This window comes from Sporothrix schenckii (assembly GCF_000961545.1).
Source record: "Sporothrix schenckii 1099-18 chromosome Unknown Cont42, whole genome shotgun sequence".
NCBI lineage: Eukaryota > Fungi > Ascomycota > Sordariomycetes > Ophiostomatales > Ophiostomataceae > Sporothrix > Sporothrix schenckii.
In genome coordinates this window covers 1,640,087-1,655,625 of record NW_015971143.1, presented here as the reverse complement: position 1 = coordinate 1,655,625, position 15,539 = coordinate 1,640,087, and the positions used below count along the sequence as shown (strand labels likewise).

At 52.9% G+C, this 15,539-nt stretch overlaps 6 protein-coding genes across 6 annotated transcripts; 4 read left to right on the top strand and 2 right to left on the bottom strand.

Moving 5' to 3' along the window:
* Positions 1–2,005: 2,005 nt before the first annotated feature.
* On the top strand, positions 2,006–2,992 carry SPSK_01860 (uncharacterized protein; the record flags this gene model as incomplete). The annotated part of the gene is made up of 1 exon (XM_016728759.1): positions 2,006–2,992. One exon carries the CDS (start codon positions 2,006–2,008, stop codon positions 2,990–2,992), a length of 987 nt encoding a protein of 328 aa, XP_016590063.1.
* Positions 2,993–3,602: 610 nt separating this feature from the next.
* Positions 3,603–4,617, bottom strand: SPSK_01851 (uncharacterized protein; the record flags this gene model as incomplete). Its single annotated transcript, XM_016728750.1, has 2 exons — positions 3,603–4,184; positions 4,246–4,617. 2 exons carry the CDS (start codon positions 4,615–4,617, stop codon positions 3,603–3,605), a joined length of 954 nt encoding a protein of 317 aa, XP_016590062.1.
* Positions 4,618–4,632: 15 nt separating this feature from the next.
* On the bottom strand, positions 4,633–5,582 carry SPSK_01870 (uncharacterized protein; the record flags this gene model as incomplete). The annotated part of the gene is made up of 2 exons (XM_016728769.1): positions 4,633–5,317; positions 5,383–5,582. 2 exons carry the CDS (start codon positions 5,580–5,582, stop codon positions 4,633–4,635), a joined length of 885 nt encoding a protein of 294 aa, XP_016590061.1.
* A 1,823-nt stretch (positions 5,583–7,405) lies between these two features.
* SPSK_01892 (uncharacterized protein) lies at positions 7,406–8,279 on the top strand (the record flags this gene model as incomplete). Its single annotated transcript, XM_016728791.1, has 2 exons — positions 7,406–7,439; positions 7,531–8,279. 2 exons carry the CDS (start codon positions 7,406–7,408, stop codon positions 8,277–8,279), a joined length of 783 nt encoding a protein of 260 aa, XP_016590060.1.
* Positions 8,280–8,286: 7 nt separating this feature from the next.
* SPSK_01764 (uncharacterized protein) lies at positions 8,287–9,575 on the top strand (the record flags this gene model as incomplete). Its single annotated transcript, XM_016728669.1, has 2 exons — positions 8,287–8,520; positions 8,601–9,575. The coding sequence occupies 2 exons, from the start codon at positions 8,287–8,289 to the stop codon at positions 9,573–9,575; spliced, it is 1,209 nt and encodes a 402-aa protein (XP_016590059.1).
* A 1,005-nt stretch (positions 9,576–10,580) lies between these two features.
* Positions 10,581–12,935, top strand: SPSK_01496 (uncharacterized protein; the record flags this gene model as incomplete). The annotated part of the gene is made up of 1 exon (XM_016728407.1): positions 10,581–12,935. The coding sequence occupies one exon, from the start codon at positions 10,581–10,583 to the stop codon at positions 12,933–12,935; it is 2,355 nt and encodes a 784-aa protein (XP_016590058.1).
* Positions 12,936–15,539: the final 2,604 nt, after the last annotated feature.

The window sequence follows — 15,539 nt, the reverse complement described above, 5'->3', positions numbered from 1 at the left end:
GTAGTCGGTGTTCTTTGAGATGTCCGAAGCATGGGTTCAAAAGCAAACAGCAGAGTCATTTGCAGTAAACAGTATCTCGACTGAACCACAGGAGGCTTCTCTTTAGATGAAGGACTGACGCCGGACGTATATGTATGTGTGTGTAAAGTCCGATAAACGGATAAGATTCGGCGAGCTGCTTGGTGACGGCCCTCTAATGGTTCCACGATGTCCATGCATTGACGTCTGCATCCGCATTGTCGTGGTTTGGCGTTGCCGGTATGTTGAAAATAAATGCATTGGTTTGGAGCAGCAAGGCGTCAAATTTGTGTGTGCGTGGCAATCTGGGCAACATGCAGCTTACATTCGCGTAAAATCTCTGCGAGTGTCATGCTGCGCGAGGCGGAGGTGCCAAATTAGGTCACAACTGGTCTAGTGGAGATACTAAGAGCATCGCCAAAGAAGATCATTTTCCGAGGTTCTACCGCCGGCGCGGCCGTCCGTTGATGCAATGGCGTGACGTGTGCGGATACGAAGAGTTTCACGTGAAAAATCCCGTGATGACCTATGTCGGCCAATTGCTGGAGCACAGATCGGTACGCGTCCACACTACGTGTTGATGTTGTGCTTTTAGTACGCGGCTAAGTCTCGGCAAGTGGCCGCAGCCGATGCTTTACCGCCACGCCGGACGCGGATTCACGGAATAACGACCTCTGACCGTCGCCGCCTGCCGACGCATCAACAGCGGATGACAACCGGAGGCGCATCGCATCCAGACCGCATTAAGGAAAACCTCGAGGTGACACCTTATTATGCTGCCGCTTTGGGACGGCATTATTTTTCCGTTATCGGCACTAAGTAAAGCTCAACGGATTCAATGCCTTTGACAAACGAAACGTGCAGGCAAATGTCATGTGGCCTACTCAAGCTTAGCAGCAAGTGGGCAACTATTTTTTGTGCTTCCTGACTCAAAGTGCTGGGCTGCACTGCACAGCCGCCTTGGCAACACATGCAGGCCTGCTGACAGCGGCCTGTAAGTAATGTAACATCACTTTCTGGCCCCGCCCTATTGTCTACTGTCTTGACTACGAAGTGGTCTGGGAGCACACAGTCCGAGGCCCTGTCAGAGACGGCTTTCGCATGCGTCGTAATATCTTCCTCCCCCTTCGCATACAACAACTTTCATAGTACAATACACGGCATCTGGTCGCGCCAACCCCCATACCGCTGTCAGCGGTTGGCCACTGGAAACACCCTGGATCTCGAGCGTCAATAAGCTTCTATTCTTCTAGGCTCGTCTTCCCCACGTTGCCTTCATAGTCCCTCAAGCCCTCCTCTTGACGTGTAATTCGCAAACTCCGTATCCCTTGCCCAGCCTCATTTAGGTTTGTTTTCTTGTGCAGTCGAAAACACATCACTTCCTTCGTCCGGGGATCCCGTCAGCCGCCTCTTTTGAATCCTCTGGGACACTCTTTTTTCCCCACCTGTACTTCGTAACCACCATCCCGTCTCTATGTGAGATTACATGAAAACTTTCTAGACCATGCTACTCGGGTCGTTTATTGGGAGGTTAGGATATGCATTTCACAGCCCCGTGCAACAAACAACGCTTCCATTTCGTGCGGCCCACGTCCCTGGCTCCTCTGTTATTGGTCCTCCGCCTCTAGCTTTCAGAAGAAACGCTCCTGTCTTCCCTTGCGCCACGAGGCACAGCAACATTTTATTGCCCGAAGCTGGTGCCTCTGCATAAGCTCCCTTTTCCAAATCCTAAAGAGCCGCCTGATCAACAACTGGCTTTGGTTTTCATATTTAACAGGTCAGCCTCGTGCCTCTGCCAACCTAATGACCAGCCTGTTTTCTTCCCATTCCCTTTCTCTCTTGTATTATCCCCGATACATCACCAACCCCAAATATCTCCAGACGGCCCAAAACACACCCCTCTTAGTACCCATTTCGTCCCCTCAGCCCCACCACAGTGCGAGTGTTGAATCCTGGGGCTACATCCTCGGGTCTTCTTACCACTATCATGTCACGCTACTACGACGACGACGACGGTTTCCGAAGACGCCCTAGCTCTTCTCACGGCCGTGGGCGCCATCACCATGACCTGCCGCCGGAAGATGACTACTCTGACTCAGCCGGGCTTCCGCCTATGTACTTGACCAATGCCCCAGGTGGTGGCCGCCTGCCGTACGACCCAAATGTGCCCGTGTTTCCTCCTCCTCCCAATGCGTCGGATTCAGACTTTGGCCGCCACGGCTCCCTCCAAGTGCCACCAACACGGCATCGTCCCCGGTCGCAACCCCCAGTTTTGTCGACTGGGCGCTCTGAGCTCTCGCGGCGCGGCAGCGATCGTAGTGACCGCTCACCGTCGCCAGACCGATTCCGCGAAGGCTCGCACAGCCCACTTGAGAAAGTGAAGCATGCCGCCGACAAAACGTTTAGCACTTCCAAGTCTGGCATTGGTGTCGGCGTCCTTGGTGCCATCGTCGGCGGGTTTGCCGCCCACGAAGCCTCCGAGGCCGCATCGCGTGCACGCGACAAACGTGACCACCGTCACCACAGCTCGCGTGACCACCAGAAGGCCACGCTGATTTCGACCATTGTGGGTGCGGCCGTTGGCGGCCTCGGCGCCAATGCGATTGAGAAGCGTGTCGAACACCGCCGGCAAGAGCGCGACAAGGATGACCATGACTGGGACCGCGACCACAGACCGCAGGAGTTCGGATATCACGGCGGTGGCACCAGCAGAGGTATCAGTGACCGTCCCCACAGCCACGCCCGTAGCAGCCGGGGCGATGATGACAGCGATGATGACTACGAGAGCGGCGGTCGACGTGGACGGCGCAATAACCGCGAGCGCAACCTTGTCATCAGCCGCAGTCCGAGTGCCAGCCTAAGCCGCAGTCGCAGCAATAGCCGCACTCGCGTTCAGCGTCCCCAACACGGCGGAACCGCTGATTCCTATTACAACTCGTCGAGGTCCTATGATGACAGGGACGACCGTCGGTGATGCGGAAACCAACATGGCCGTGTTCAGGGCTTATGATTAGCTCATGTTTATTCCTTTGTGTTGCGGAAGCTGCTTTGACGATTATGATTTCGATGCCTATTTTAACTGTTCCGGCTTTCAGTTCGCGTTTATGAAAACAATTTCACGTCTTATTTTGCGTCTCGTTCATTTAATCATATTTTCTTTTGTTGGGGGTGAGGGGAAGTCAAGTAAATTTCACCTCGTAAACAATAACAAAAAAGTACAAGAGACGTAGTGCCGACAACCACCGAACATTGAAAACAAAGTTACGAACTCCGGCATCTCCACCGCCGTAAACTATTGCAAATTCTCCGAAGTATCGCGAGCCTACCTCTCCCGCCCCTGGCCTGGTATCACCAAGCACATATTATATTCGCGTAACATCAGTACTCCATACACCCGGCCATTTGTTGGCAATTCCCCATTCTTTCCTTCGCTCATATGTAGGAATACCGACTCAAGTGAACGATCGGCTCCCTACGGCCAAATTCAAAATCAAAACCACGGCACGACGAAGATCAGCGGCCTCGAGTGTGACTTGAGCGGCCCCGTGGCCCTCTGGTACCAGTGGAAGGGTCTTGGCTGTGAATTACTGGGGTAACCCACGAACCTCTTCGGTGCGCTGCAATTTGTGTTCACGCTCAAGGACAATTTTGAAAAATTGCACGACCTCAGCAAGCTGAATCTGGCGCTGCTCAGCGCTGCCGAGAAGATTCAGAAGGCTTTGCGAGTCTAGCAGTTGCTTGGCCATGACCGAGTCTGGCTGACAAAACGTGCGAACTCTCAATGCGCGCGCATTCACTCGCATGGCCTCTAGGATTCCCGAGATCGCTGCCGGTACGCTAGCGCGGTCGCCATAAAACCGGAAGTCCTTCATATGAAGAAACACAAGATCCAATTGAGTCTCAAGATCGTAGCGAAAGCCTACGACCTTTGGGCGGCCCTTTTGGTGCCAGGCATCGACAACCTTTTTGTACTTATCGGCGTCTAGTCGCCCAGCGTTGAACTGGCTGTTGATATAGCAGTCCAGTGCTGACGTCAAAAGGAACTCGAGCTCACAGTATAAGAGGCTCTGTTCACGTGGGTCAAGGGAAATCCGTACACGAGAAGAGGCACGTCCGCGCTCGCCACCTTTCACCCTGCGGGAAGACTTCATTTCTGTTGCATCGGCCTATTTGGACGATATTAGCATTGATTCTATCGCACCAGCGCGTTTTAATCTCGCAACGTACAACTTCTTTCGCAATGCGCTTCAGTGAGTCAAAAAAGCCTGCTTTTTTAGGTTGCTCCGGCTTCTTAGCGATGCTGCCTGGGCGTTCAAGCCACCCGTTCTGGCCAACCATGACCTTGTGTCCCCTTCGCATTGTCGCGAACCGAGGCTCGTTGCAGAGACTCGTTAAAGGTGAATACATTCCACGTGACGCAACACCAGCCTCATCTGCTTGCAAAGGGGTATCAGCAAGAATAGAAGCATATTCGCCGCTCGGCTTTGCATCCGCTGTACGATGCCCGATAACCTCAGCTTTCTCACCAGTACCAACCCCCGTAGCAATCGGTGTGCTAATCACACCATCTCCACCTACAAACTGCTCAGACACGGACATCGGAGACACTGCTGCCTAGGCAGTATACTCCTGAAGCGTGTTGGACGGATGCTGGGGCGACAGTCCAGGTGACCTGTTAGGGGGCCCCATCTCGGCGATTCGTTTGACATAGAGAGGGTGGATATGCGGGATGGCTTTGATTAGGTCGTCCATGGAGTAGATGGACGACGAGGCGTCTGTCATATCGGGCTCTTCCGGAATCTGCCGCTGATTCTGGGGCGCAGCCTGGAGGTTGGTACCACTTTCGCCACGATAGTAAGCTGCAGGGCCGAGCTCAAAGCTGCGCGCCTTCCCACTGCTTTCTATCGTTGCGTGTGTGCTGGTTCCAGGAGTCGACATGCTGTCCTGGGCTGGTGAATGCTTACAGGGGGATGATGCCTTAACATTGCTATGGGTTGGTGACGAATACAGCATGGAGTCTGTGTAGCCATAAGTATCCTGGCGGTTGTCGTTATGGCCCCGGCCACGTGTACGATGGATAAAGGAGATGCCCGGGTGCTGTTCTTCCAATGCGGCTGAGGTAGCCGATGTTGTCTTTTCGCGGCCTGGAAGAATGGGGAGAGGGACAGGTGCTGCTGGCGGGTGTAAGTCGTCCGCGGTGGACTGATGGCGCCGGGTGGCAGCGAGTCCGATATCACCGCCGTCTGTTGTATCCGAGCGACGGTGGGTTTTCGGCCTGGGCCCGTCATCCACTGCTATGCTGCGATACAAATTAGCGAACAAGATCCACCACAACGCATTCAGTTACCGTCCGGTAGAGCGTACGTCGAGGTCAATTTGTCCATCTGCGAGTCTGTCAGGCTCAAATGTAGGTGTACACCAGGCTCCTGTCGGTGCCGGCGGGGTGATCGCGAACGCAGACGGCGAGGGCTGCGCGTGCGTCTGGGCGGGATAAGGAAGAGGCCCTCTGACGACTGCAGCGGGATGAAATTTCCCATCATCGGCTCTGTGTCAGGGGATGCCATTATTGAGCGAGATTGCATGTAGACATCCAGACCTAGTGCTGTTGTGGTCGTGAGTTGATTTATGGGAAGGCAGAATAAAATAAAGACGCGGTTGCCTCGGCTTCTCAAGAACAGCAACGAGGAAGGAGCAGCCAAGTGGTGTGACCCCGTGACCACAAGTCATTGATGTGCTATTCTAGAAGGTTTCTCAATGGGACTGCCTTGGGGACTGAGATGCTGTCCTCGAAGGTATCCTCTCTGACCTCCTTCGCCAATGAAGATTTTTGAAGGCAGTCCATTGTAGAGCGCAAGAACAAGGCCTCGACGGATTTCTACACTTCCCGTTTGTATTATTTGTTGTCGGCCGTTCTGTTGCCATGCCAAAAATCTAAGGACAGCGAAAAGATGCGATTGCCTTCCAAATGTGGAAAGAGCGATGCGGGCAGTACAGCTGTACTTGTTTGCGGGCCTCGCCACTTGACAGTCTCTTAAAACAATGTTCACGTCCGGGGTCTCAATGGCTTCTACGCTTCTACTATCCTCATCGTCAACAGGTGACCTGCACACAACGCACGACCTGTACCTCGAGATACCGCCGTCCCGGAAGTGGCCCGAGTCTGGCCCCGATCCATTTGATGCTCCGGCATGGCTGCGCAGACGGAAGAGTAGGGGATACCTGAGTCCAACTATACGACACGACGCTACAACTTTTCAGGTCGGCTCGCATTGCAAATGTGAGCCGTTCTCCTAAGCGGCTGACTGCGATGCAGTGCCGCTCTCGGTTCCCGCGGTGGGCATCTTGGCGACCGGTGGACAGAGCCTACTGTGGAAACCATGATGCGCTTCTGCTCGGCTACTGCTGTCGGAAGGGTATCATCAAAGTGTCGTAGATAAGGCTTGGGACAGACCCACTAGGTGCCTATTTTTTCGCCGTGGCTTTGCCGTAATCTTCTCCGAACTGAGGTTGCTGTCATACGCGCATAGTGTTGATTTTGTCGAAAAGGGGGCCACACGTGCGATAAAAGCGACTCTTGTCTGTGTACCAGACTGCGCTAAGAAGAAAGTACGTAGGTCGTATTAATCTTCGGCGCTCTCGCGTTCTTCAAGAATATGCCCCACATATCCCCAATTCCCCCCAACCCCTGTTCTTCGCCACCGTGCAAAGTCAGTTTCTGTGATTATTTGCACCGTCTAGACAGTTATCCTCACCCAACTCCCGTCTGTATCTCCCGAAGCGCCACTACGATCCGTCCTGTCGTAGCCCCCACAAGGAAATTGTCCAACTATCCGTCGGTTTGGTCCCGCATAGCCAGAACATCGTCGTCATATCACAGCCCAGTGGTTAATACACTACCGATCGATATTGCCGTGTACTGGCTAGCTATCTGTAGCAAGGGGGCTTCCTCCACAATCGTCTCTCGCCATGGCTCTCGCTGTCCAAATATCTCGCGCTGTTTTACAATGCTTTAATCGCGGGTTCAAGTTGCGACGGTTGCATGGGTAGCTTTCCCTTCCGGTAGCTGACCAGTCCGATATTTCTTTTGTAAAGCCGTACGAGCGTATTGCGGCGCGCATGATATAAACGGGGACATATTTCTCGTTTCCCATCCCCCGTTTCTTCTTTCCCACCCGCCGACTACCCTACTGCCAACATTTAGGACACTTCTCGTGTACACACTCTACTCTCCTACCGAATCACCACCCAACGACTGCGCTGTACGGACACTTTCCGCCCGCTCCCATTAGACCTACAAGTTTCTGTGACTGTACAGGCCCGCAGAAAGGCATCACACAGAGCATCCCAAAACTTCGCATCCACTTTTACCTACCACTTTTACGCGGATATGACGTCTCAATCTGCGCCGCACTATGACATTGGTATGTTTACACGCTCGTGCGGTGCCAGCCTAGTTGCTTCCCGTAGATTCTGAGGTCTGGGGTTGCTAACTTGCTACTCGCCCGTGCCTAGTCATCGTGGGTGCTGGTCCTGTTGGCTTGATGTTGTCAACTCTTCTCGCAAGATGGGGCTACAAGATCAGGCACATTGATAACCGACCAGAGCCGACACCCACGGGCCGTGCCGATGGTATCCAGCCACGTTCTCTCGATCTTCTGCGCAATATGGGTCTGAAGCCCGCCATCATGGCTCACCAGCCAGCTCGCGTGTATGAGGTTGCTTTCTGGGACCCACCCAAGAGCGGCGACGGCATTGAGCGCACGGGAACATGGGCCAGCTGCCCCAGCTTCATAGATGCCCGGTACCCTTTCACAACCCTTCTTCACCAAGGACTCATCGAGCGCGTCTTCATATCGGATCTTGAGAAGCACAACGTTTCCATCTTGCGGCCGTGGACGATCAAAGGCTTCCACTCCGACGAGGCACAGAATCCCGAATACCCCGTTGAGGTCCAACTCGAGCACGTCGATGGCTCTGCGCAGGAGACCGTCCGGGCCAAGTATCTGTTTGGCGGCGAAGGTGCACGGTCATTTATTCGCCAGAAGCTGGGCATCCAGGTCCGCCACAAGGACCCAATTTCCTATGTGTGGGGCGTCATGGACGGAGTTGTTAAGACCGACTTCCCGGACATCAAGGCGAGTCTCCGTGCAAGGTTTGTTCTGGACACTGATGGGACGCCCTTGCTAATCCTGCCCTCCTCGAATACAGATGAAGTGCACCATCCACTCACGGGACGGCTCCATCATGGTCATTCCGCGTGAAAATAACATGGTCCGACTGTATATTCAGATTGCCTCTTCCACGGACTCAGATTTCAACCCGCGGAAGACGGCGTCCGAGGAGGAAGTGCAGGCACATGCAAAGAAGATTTTGCAGCCATACTCAATCGAGTGGGAGCGGGTTGAGTGGTACTCGGTCTACCCTATCGGCCAGGGTATTTCTGACAACTACACGCTTGATCATCGCGTTTTCTTGGGGGGCGATGCTTGCCACACTCACAGTGTACGGATCCCTCGAGTGTTTTATTATTGTATCGGTGCACAATGTTCATCCGGTTCATTGGTACTAACAGTGTGCTCTAGCCGAAAGCTGGTCAAGGCATGAACACCGCATTCCTCGACGCCCAGAACCTCGCCTGGAAAATCCACCTTGTCGAGAAGGGCTTTGCCAACCGCAGCCTGCTGCAGACGTACCAGTTTGAGCGCAAGGAGGTGGCCGAGACGCTCCTCTCCTTCGACAACAAATACGCCAAGCTCTTCTCTGAGAAGCCCCCAGCCGCCAGCATGGTGGAAGCCGCGACCGAGTCCAAGGCTCCTTCGAACCCGAGCAGTGAGGAACAGCACGACAATGCGTTTGTGCAGGTTTTCAAGGAGAGCTGCGAGTTCACAAGCGGCTACGGCGTCAAGTACCAGCCCAGTCTGATTACCTGGTCCCCTGACCACCCAGCACAGTTGGCAACTGTCGACCCGGAGGCCAACAAGCTGCGCCCTGGCCGGCTCTTGACTAATGCAGATGTGACGCGCGTTGTGGACGCCAACGTTGTGCATCTTGAACAGGAGGTGCCCATGAACGGCTCCTTCCGTATTTTTATCTTTGCTGGCAAGGCATCGACTACGGCGGCCGCTCTCCGAGACCTTGAGAGTGGCATGCGGAAACGCAACTCGTTCTACGCCTCCTACCAACGAGCGGACGTGGACACGGTTTCGTATCACGAGAAGCACAACCCCCACAGCCTATTCTATACTTTCTGCGTCATTTTTGCTGGCCGCCGGCAAGATATCGAGATCTCGCGCGATGTGCCGGGCCTTCTCACACGGTACCGGGATCACGTCTACGCCGACGATCGACGGAGCTACCGTGTGCCGGACGCACGTGCGTCGGCACATGTTAAAATGGGTTTCGACGAAGACCATGGCGGCGTTGTTGTGGTCCGACCTGACGGCTATGTTGGTATTGTTACGAGCCTTGTAGAGGGCAGCGGCACATTGGATGCGCTCAACGCTTACTTCGGGTCATTCTGCACAAAGAAGCTCGGCCAAGAGTCGGCGCAGCTGTAAACTACTTTCTCCTTGTTGTATTTTGTTATCCGCTGTCCTATTTTATGTATTGCATAGCCACATCATAGAGTGTGCCAAAGTACATATGTAATGTAGTAAACTCAAAAATCGGAATATAGAGATTAAGAGTCTGTGTTGAGGCCAACGCTCGGCAGTAAGTTCAGCGTGTGGTAGTCCGATGTACTTGATTATTTTTAAAATTAATTTAATCCCATTTTATAAGTTTAATCGTTCTGGACAAACGGTACTCTTCTCATTTCCTTGGAAAGTCGCAATTATGACTGAGAGCGCTATAAAGAGTGCTTGGCATATAAACAATTGCTAGGTTTGGTCAAACAGTCCTACTAATTCGTATGTTCATCGTCGGCTCATCGACAACAATGCAGTTCTGTTGTATAAGTGCAGTGGGAACAATAGCAGTTCAGAGAGATGCTTGGTGCACCATATGAATAGAGGACTGCCTTGATGAGTCATCATCATACTCAATTAACGACTATTCTAGGCCTCCGTTAAGCTCCTTGCAGGGGCGAGGTTGGCAGCGGGTCTTTCGCACCGTATCAAAGAAAATTTAGGGAAGCTGCCGCCGAAACGGGTCTGTGTGGAGTGCAAGTCTGCAACCAAGAATCGCGACCACAAAGCGCACGTTGTTCGCCCGCCACTCACCCTCGACCGCAATCGGCGGCGACTCCTCTCGCTTCAACACACGAACACGGATACCATCAGCCACCTATGGCATGGCCATCGACACTTTTTTGACGTTCGCCCGAGAGTTGCTTCACTTGCTTTTTTCGCGATCACCAACCCCCAGCTCACCCTCCCCGAACCGACGGACACCCAAAAGCCCTGCAATCAGCGCAAAGAAAGACGGCACTGGCGGACATACCAAGACCAGAAGAGATTTGTTGACGCGCCTTCGAGTCGCAAACTGGGAGATAAGCCAACGCGTTGCAGATTCGAAGAGACGTCGTCGCCTTGGCTCGGAGATTGCTTGGCTGGCTACGCGCCATGACGGCCGCCATGCGGCCGGAAACTTTGAAGGAGCTGTTTTGGAACGGCTTCTCATTTATATCTGAGAGAATACTGCAGCATAACACTCCGACCGATGACCCCGAGGCGCGATATGTGGCGGCCGATCGAGCACACCACGCAATCACGGTCGACCGCATAAAACCGCCTACTTCTGCCACGAACATTGCCCCCGACCCACTCCCCTTCAGCCAAGACTACGAACTTATCTGGCGTGACGGTCCTCACGACCACATATCTCCTGCCGGATTTGAAGCAATCGCCTCACTTCTGCGCGCGTGGAAAGACGACCTCGTGGCCGGACATGTTGCCCGCTGTCCTTACCCGCGACCCGTTGTGCGGCGCTTTGACGATGAAAACCGCCACGAGACACGCTTGTCGGCCGTTGTTCACAATTTCATGTTTCAGCGTTCCGGTGAAAACTCGGAGCAGGCCTGGAAAGATGCTTCGGTGGAGTTTTTAAAAGCCATCGAGGCAACAGAGCGGTGGATTTCCGTCCTTTACGCGCCGGGCAACTTTGAGACCATGAAGTCCCAAGGCATTGTGCTGTACAACGAGATCAGCACGTCGGTACAGCAGTTCTGGGACAGTCGTTGTGGCCTCTGCGCTGTGGGCGACTTCCTGGCATTTGCCATTTTGGAATCACACCAATGGGGCCACCCAGGCATGCAAATTTCCCAGCTGTCCCTCATGAAGTTGCTTGTCGACCTGGAAGCTTTCCACCGCCAACAGCCCATTCTAAGTTTTGTTTCAGTTGAGCGGCAAAACCACCCTCCGGGATACCTTTTCGACGACGATGACGGAGCAGTGGAATCGGTCACAGCGGAAGAGCTGCGTAACCTGTGGCTCGGCAGCCGCGCCGAGACAAGCGTTTCTCTCTTCAAATGGCGCAACCCTCCAGTTTGCCGCATATATGGCAACGGCACATCGAGTGCGCGGTCACAGGAGGCTCTTCGCAGATCGCGAATCGTCAGCGCTGCTGCAGCTTCTCTCAAAGCTTCTCGCCGCCTGGCAAATGGCAGTGGGCCCCTCCTCATTTCGCCCTCTCGGTCTTTGCTATCCCAGAGATACAAGGCCGGTGCCCATGGTCAACCGTGTCGCACAAAGTTTTATGCACTACCCTTTATCAAAGATTATCAGATGCCCGCTAAGCGGAAAGCGAAAACAGCTACACCGGATCCTCGACAATTCAAGCGCTCCCGCTTAGAGACGACGGCACGCACCGATTTTGGAAATACTAAAGAAGCGGCGGACGCAGCTGCTGTAGCCGCCGCTGGTGTGCCATTGCCGCCATCTCCTGCAACAACTGAGGTTGCATCAGATGATGAGACTGATGTCGAAAATGCGGCGGCTGGTGTTGAATTCGCTGACCAACGCCGCTTGCCTTGGACTTCTATCTTCCCAGAAGACGATGATGATGACATCACGTTCATGCCGCGACTTCGGATAAGTAAATTAAAGGCAGACGAGTTGCGTACTATTGCCAAAGAGAGGCATGCTACGCAAGAGGCCGCACGTCTGAAGAGAGAGGCAGAAATCCGTCGCAAGGAAGAAGAAGAGATTGCAAAACGGTCTGGGCTGCGTCCACCTGCACGCCAGGTTATTTCGTCTCTATCGGACTCGTGGCACTCCCGTGTGAACTCTGCTGTCTGCGCCGACCCAAACAAAGACATTGCCAAGTCGCCGGAAGGGACCATTCTCCGACGCAACGACTTTAAGACTGTTGTCAGCAAGTCAGAGTGGCTCAACGATGAGATTGTGAACGGCTCGTTGCTTCACCTGGCCAATTATATCAACGGCAAGGTAGGCATCACAAACCCGAAGATGCAAACACCCAAGTGCCATGCATTCACTTCCTTCTTCTGGAAGCCGCTGTCCACCAAAGGCGCTGCTGGTACCGAACGCTGGATGAAGCGTGTGGGTGTGACAAGGGACAACTTCCTTAAGATCGACACAATCCTCATTCCCATCTGCGAGCACAATCACTGGACATTGGTCGTGGTGCGGCCCGGCCGCACTACGATCACGCACATGGACTCGCTGCGCAACAAAGGTGCTGGCCGACGCGAAGTTACCGACACAGTGATGCGCTGGGTTAGGGAGCTTCTCAAGGACAAGTTCTCGGACAAGTGGCATGTGCAACACTACGACTCCCCGCGCCAAACGAATGGCTGGGACTGTGGCGTACATACCATTACCAACGCACTGTTTCTGTCACTCGGCCTTGATCCGTCCTATTACAAGGCTGTAGAAATGCCTCTACAGCGCGACCGCATTGCCGCCACACTCATCAATGGCGGCTTCTCTGGCGACCTAGACCTTACTGGGCTGTGAGAAACAGTTCCTTGACTTACGTCACTTTGCATTTATGTCATCATTTTGTTCTGAATATGTTACGTGTTCTAATTATTTTTGCTTCTTTTCTTCTTTCTCTCTTTTTCATTTCTGCTTTTCGGAGATGGATACCAACAGCATTGACTACATGGCACACTGCGACTGGCGTCATCGGAGGATCAAATTTGCGTTTCACAAGGATATTCAACGCGTTTATATCAGTGCACGACGTGCAAGGAGCATAGATACGCTTGCTACGCTCAAGGGATGGTAAGAGCATAGGGAAACAGCCGGCCGGCCAGCAAGGGAAGGGGATCGGATACGGGCCTGTTTTTTAGTGTACTTAGATACATTCTTAGTACGATACGATATGGGACAAGGGGATACCCACACTAGACGAAGGAACGAATTCTAGCACAAAACGTACCATAGCCACTGGTGCTTGTACTTTCCCAATTCGCACTGCTCTAAGAAAGTCAGCGCCCAAAACGACATAAAACCGTCGCCCTATACAACATGACGGGCAGCCGTGTTGCAGCGGAGCTCGGTCTCGGCTCGCCGTTTATTGTCTTTTCCCAGTCGAGAAAGGCGTGCCGTGAGCCTAAATTGCACCGTCTGTATTGGCAGATCCTTTATGGCACGATGTTCGAGAAAAGGTCGGGGGAGACGCCCTCTCGGAAGTGCGAAGCATAGTACCAGCAGCAGCCGTCTCCAACAGCCGAGCCTAATCCACCATATGTTATTCGCTCGCTCAGAAGAGGCTTTTCGCGGCTCAAGGCCTTGCACAGCAGGCGGTGACACACAGAAAACAAAAAGTCAACCATTAAACGCTCCACCTGGCACTTGTCGAGTCCACTTTTGATTCCACCACAGTGCAGGTCTCATGTTTTTCCCTCGTACGACGAACTCAGATTGTTTCCTGTCGCTGGACGTCTCCCTTTGGGCCGGACAGGTCTTGACTGTAGGAGTGTATTCTGTTTTCTTTCGTTTCCTTTCTTGGGACGTAATTTTTCAACTGTTACGATTCGGAGCCCAATGCTAGTCAGTTCTCCGTCGACGGCTCTCTTTGAACAGGAACTCCATAATCCGATGTCACTTGTCGTGCTTTGGAGCAGCCCGTGCATGGTTCTGTGTGACAACGAGGCTTGCAATACTTGCAACGGCCGTTTCCAATGCATGTAAGATATCAAACCACGCTCCCCTATCACCGTTTGTGTCCCGAGTGCCGCCCATCGGACAAGCCGTGACGAAAGATCCACTTTAATGAGTGCTACTCCGAAAGTGGTAATCTTCTAGAAACAGTCATCTTGTGCAATATACCCCTACCGTGTCCACTTCGGGAGAAATCGACAGAAGAAAAAGCAGCGAAAGGGCTGTCATTGTAAGATACACCACCCCTCGGCGCTTCCAGAAATTATGCAGTTCAGGCACTTCAAATCGTTTTACCTCATTTTCTGCGTATCCCTTCCCTCGGATTGAGAACCCCATTTCGTATGACAGGAAATGGGCTGAAAGTAGTTCCTTTTTTTCTTAGTACCTTTGTTCTTTTCTTTTCAGGCTTCTTGGCCCATTCTCTTCTTCGCTCCGTCTATCCTAGTTTGACCAATGCCGCTGCATCACGATATTAACCGTATCCCTCTCCAACATTTGACTACCCCGTAACCATACTTGCCTTTTCAGGTAAGAGGCCTCAACAAAGGCCAAGCCAGAACGGATCTCTCTGTTGACGGAGACACTAAAAGTTTATGCCTTCCTCTTCCGTACCAATCTCCGTGATTGCGAACTGCTGGCCCTGGCCATCGCCACTGGCCTAGCTACGCCCATCGGTTAGCTGGTTTGCGACGGCGAGGTTAAACCGCTTTCAACCTTCTTTTTTCCGTATGTTTTCCGCTACCGGGTAGCTCACATGGCTTTGACTCGGGGACTCGCTAGGGCCTTGGCTCCTTGAATGTGCCGCCATCTCTGAGATCTGTATGATTTCCGCATTGCGTCGTATGTTGTCCCGTACCGATTCAATGGTATATTATAGGGATGTTCAACAATAGCTAGTCCACTGCCGGCTAGAGAGACGGTCTAGTCGTTGTTTGGCAGCTGCTGCTATCGGTTGTCCTCCGACGTACGCCGAATAGAGAAAAGAGAAACGAAGACAGCTTCCTGGCACGAAGGAATAGAAGGCTCACTGTCCAAAAAGTGCAAGAGACAAGCGCCTGGACGCAAAGTATGGGGCATCCAGACTGCGCGTGGGGCAGTGTCGAATAAATGAAGAGTTTATCGTCCGATTTATGACACCCTTCACTTCGTTGCACCATTGAAAGTAAAGGTAGACTGTTAGGAGTGATATCTAGAATATCAATAATCTTCACACGCATCCCCCTGCCAACTCTAGATGTCCGGGCAGAACGACGACTAGGCGACATATTATACCAGTACAAATAAATGGTAATATTGCAGGTGAGGGAGGTAGGGTTGCTAAGAAATGAAACGTTAGGTCAATATATGACAGCTTCGCTTCGCAATACTCTACTTGCTTTACCATGTTGGCTTCCTCGAGCTGAACTATGCTCCAGCCGTTCCACGGTCGTTACTCGTTGACTGGGGTCCAAC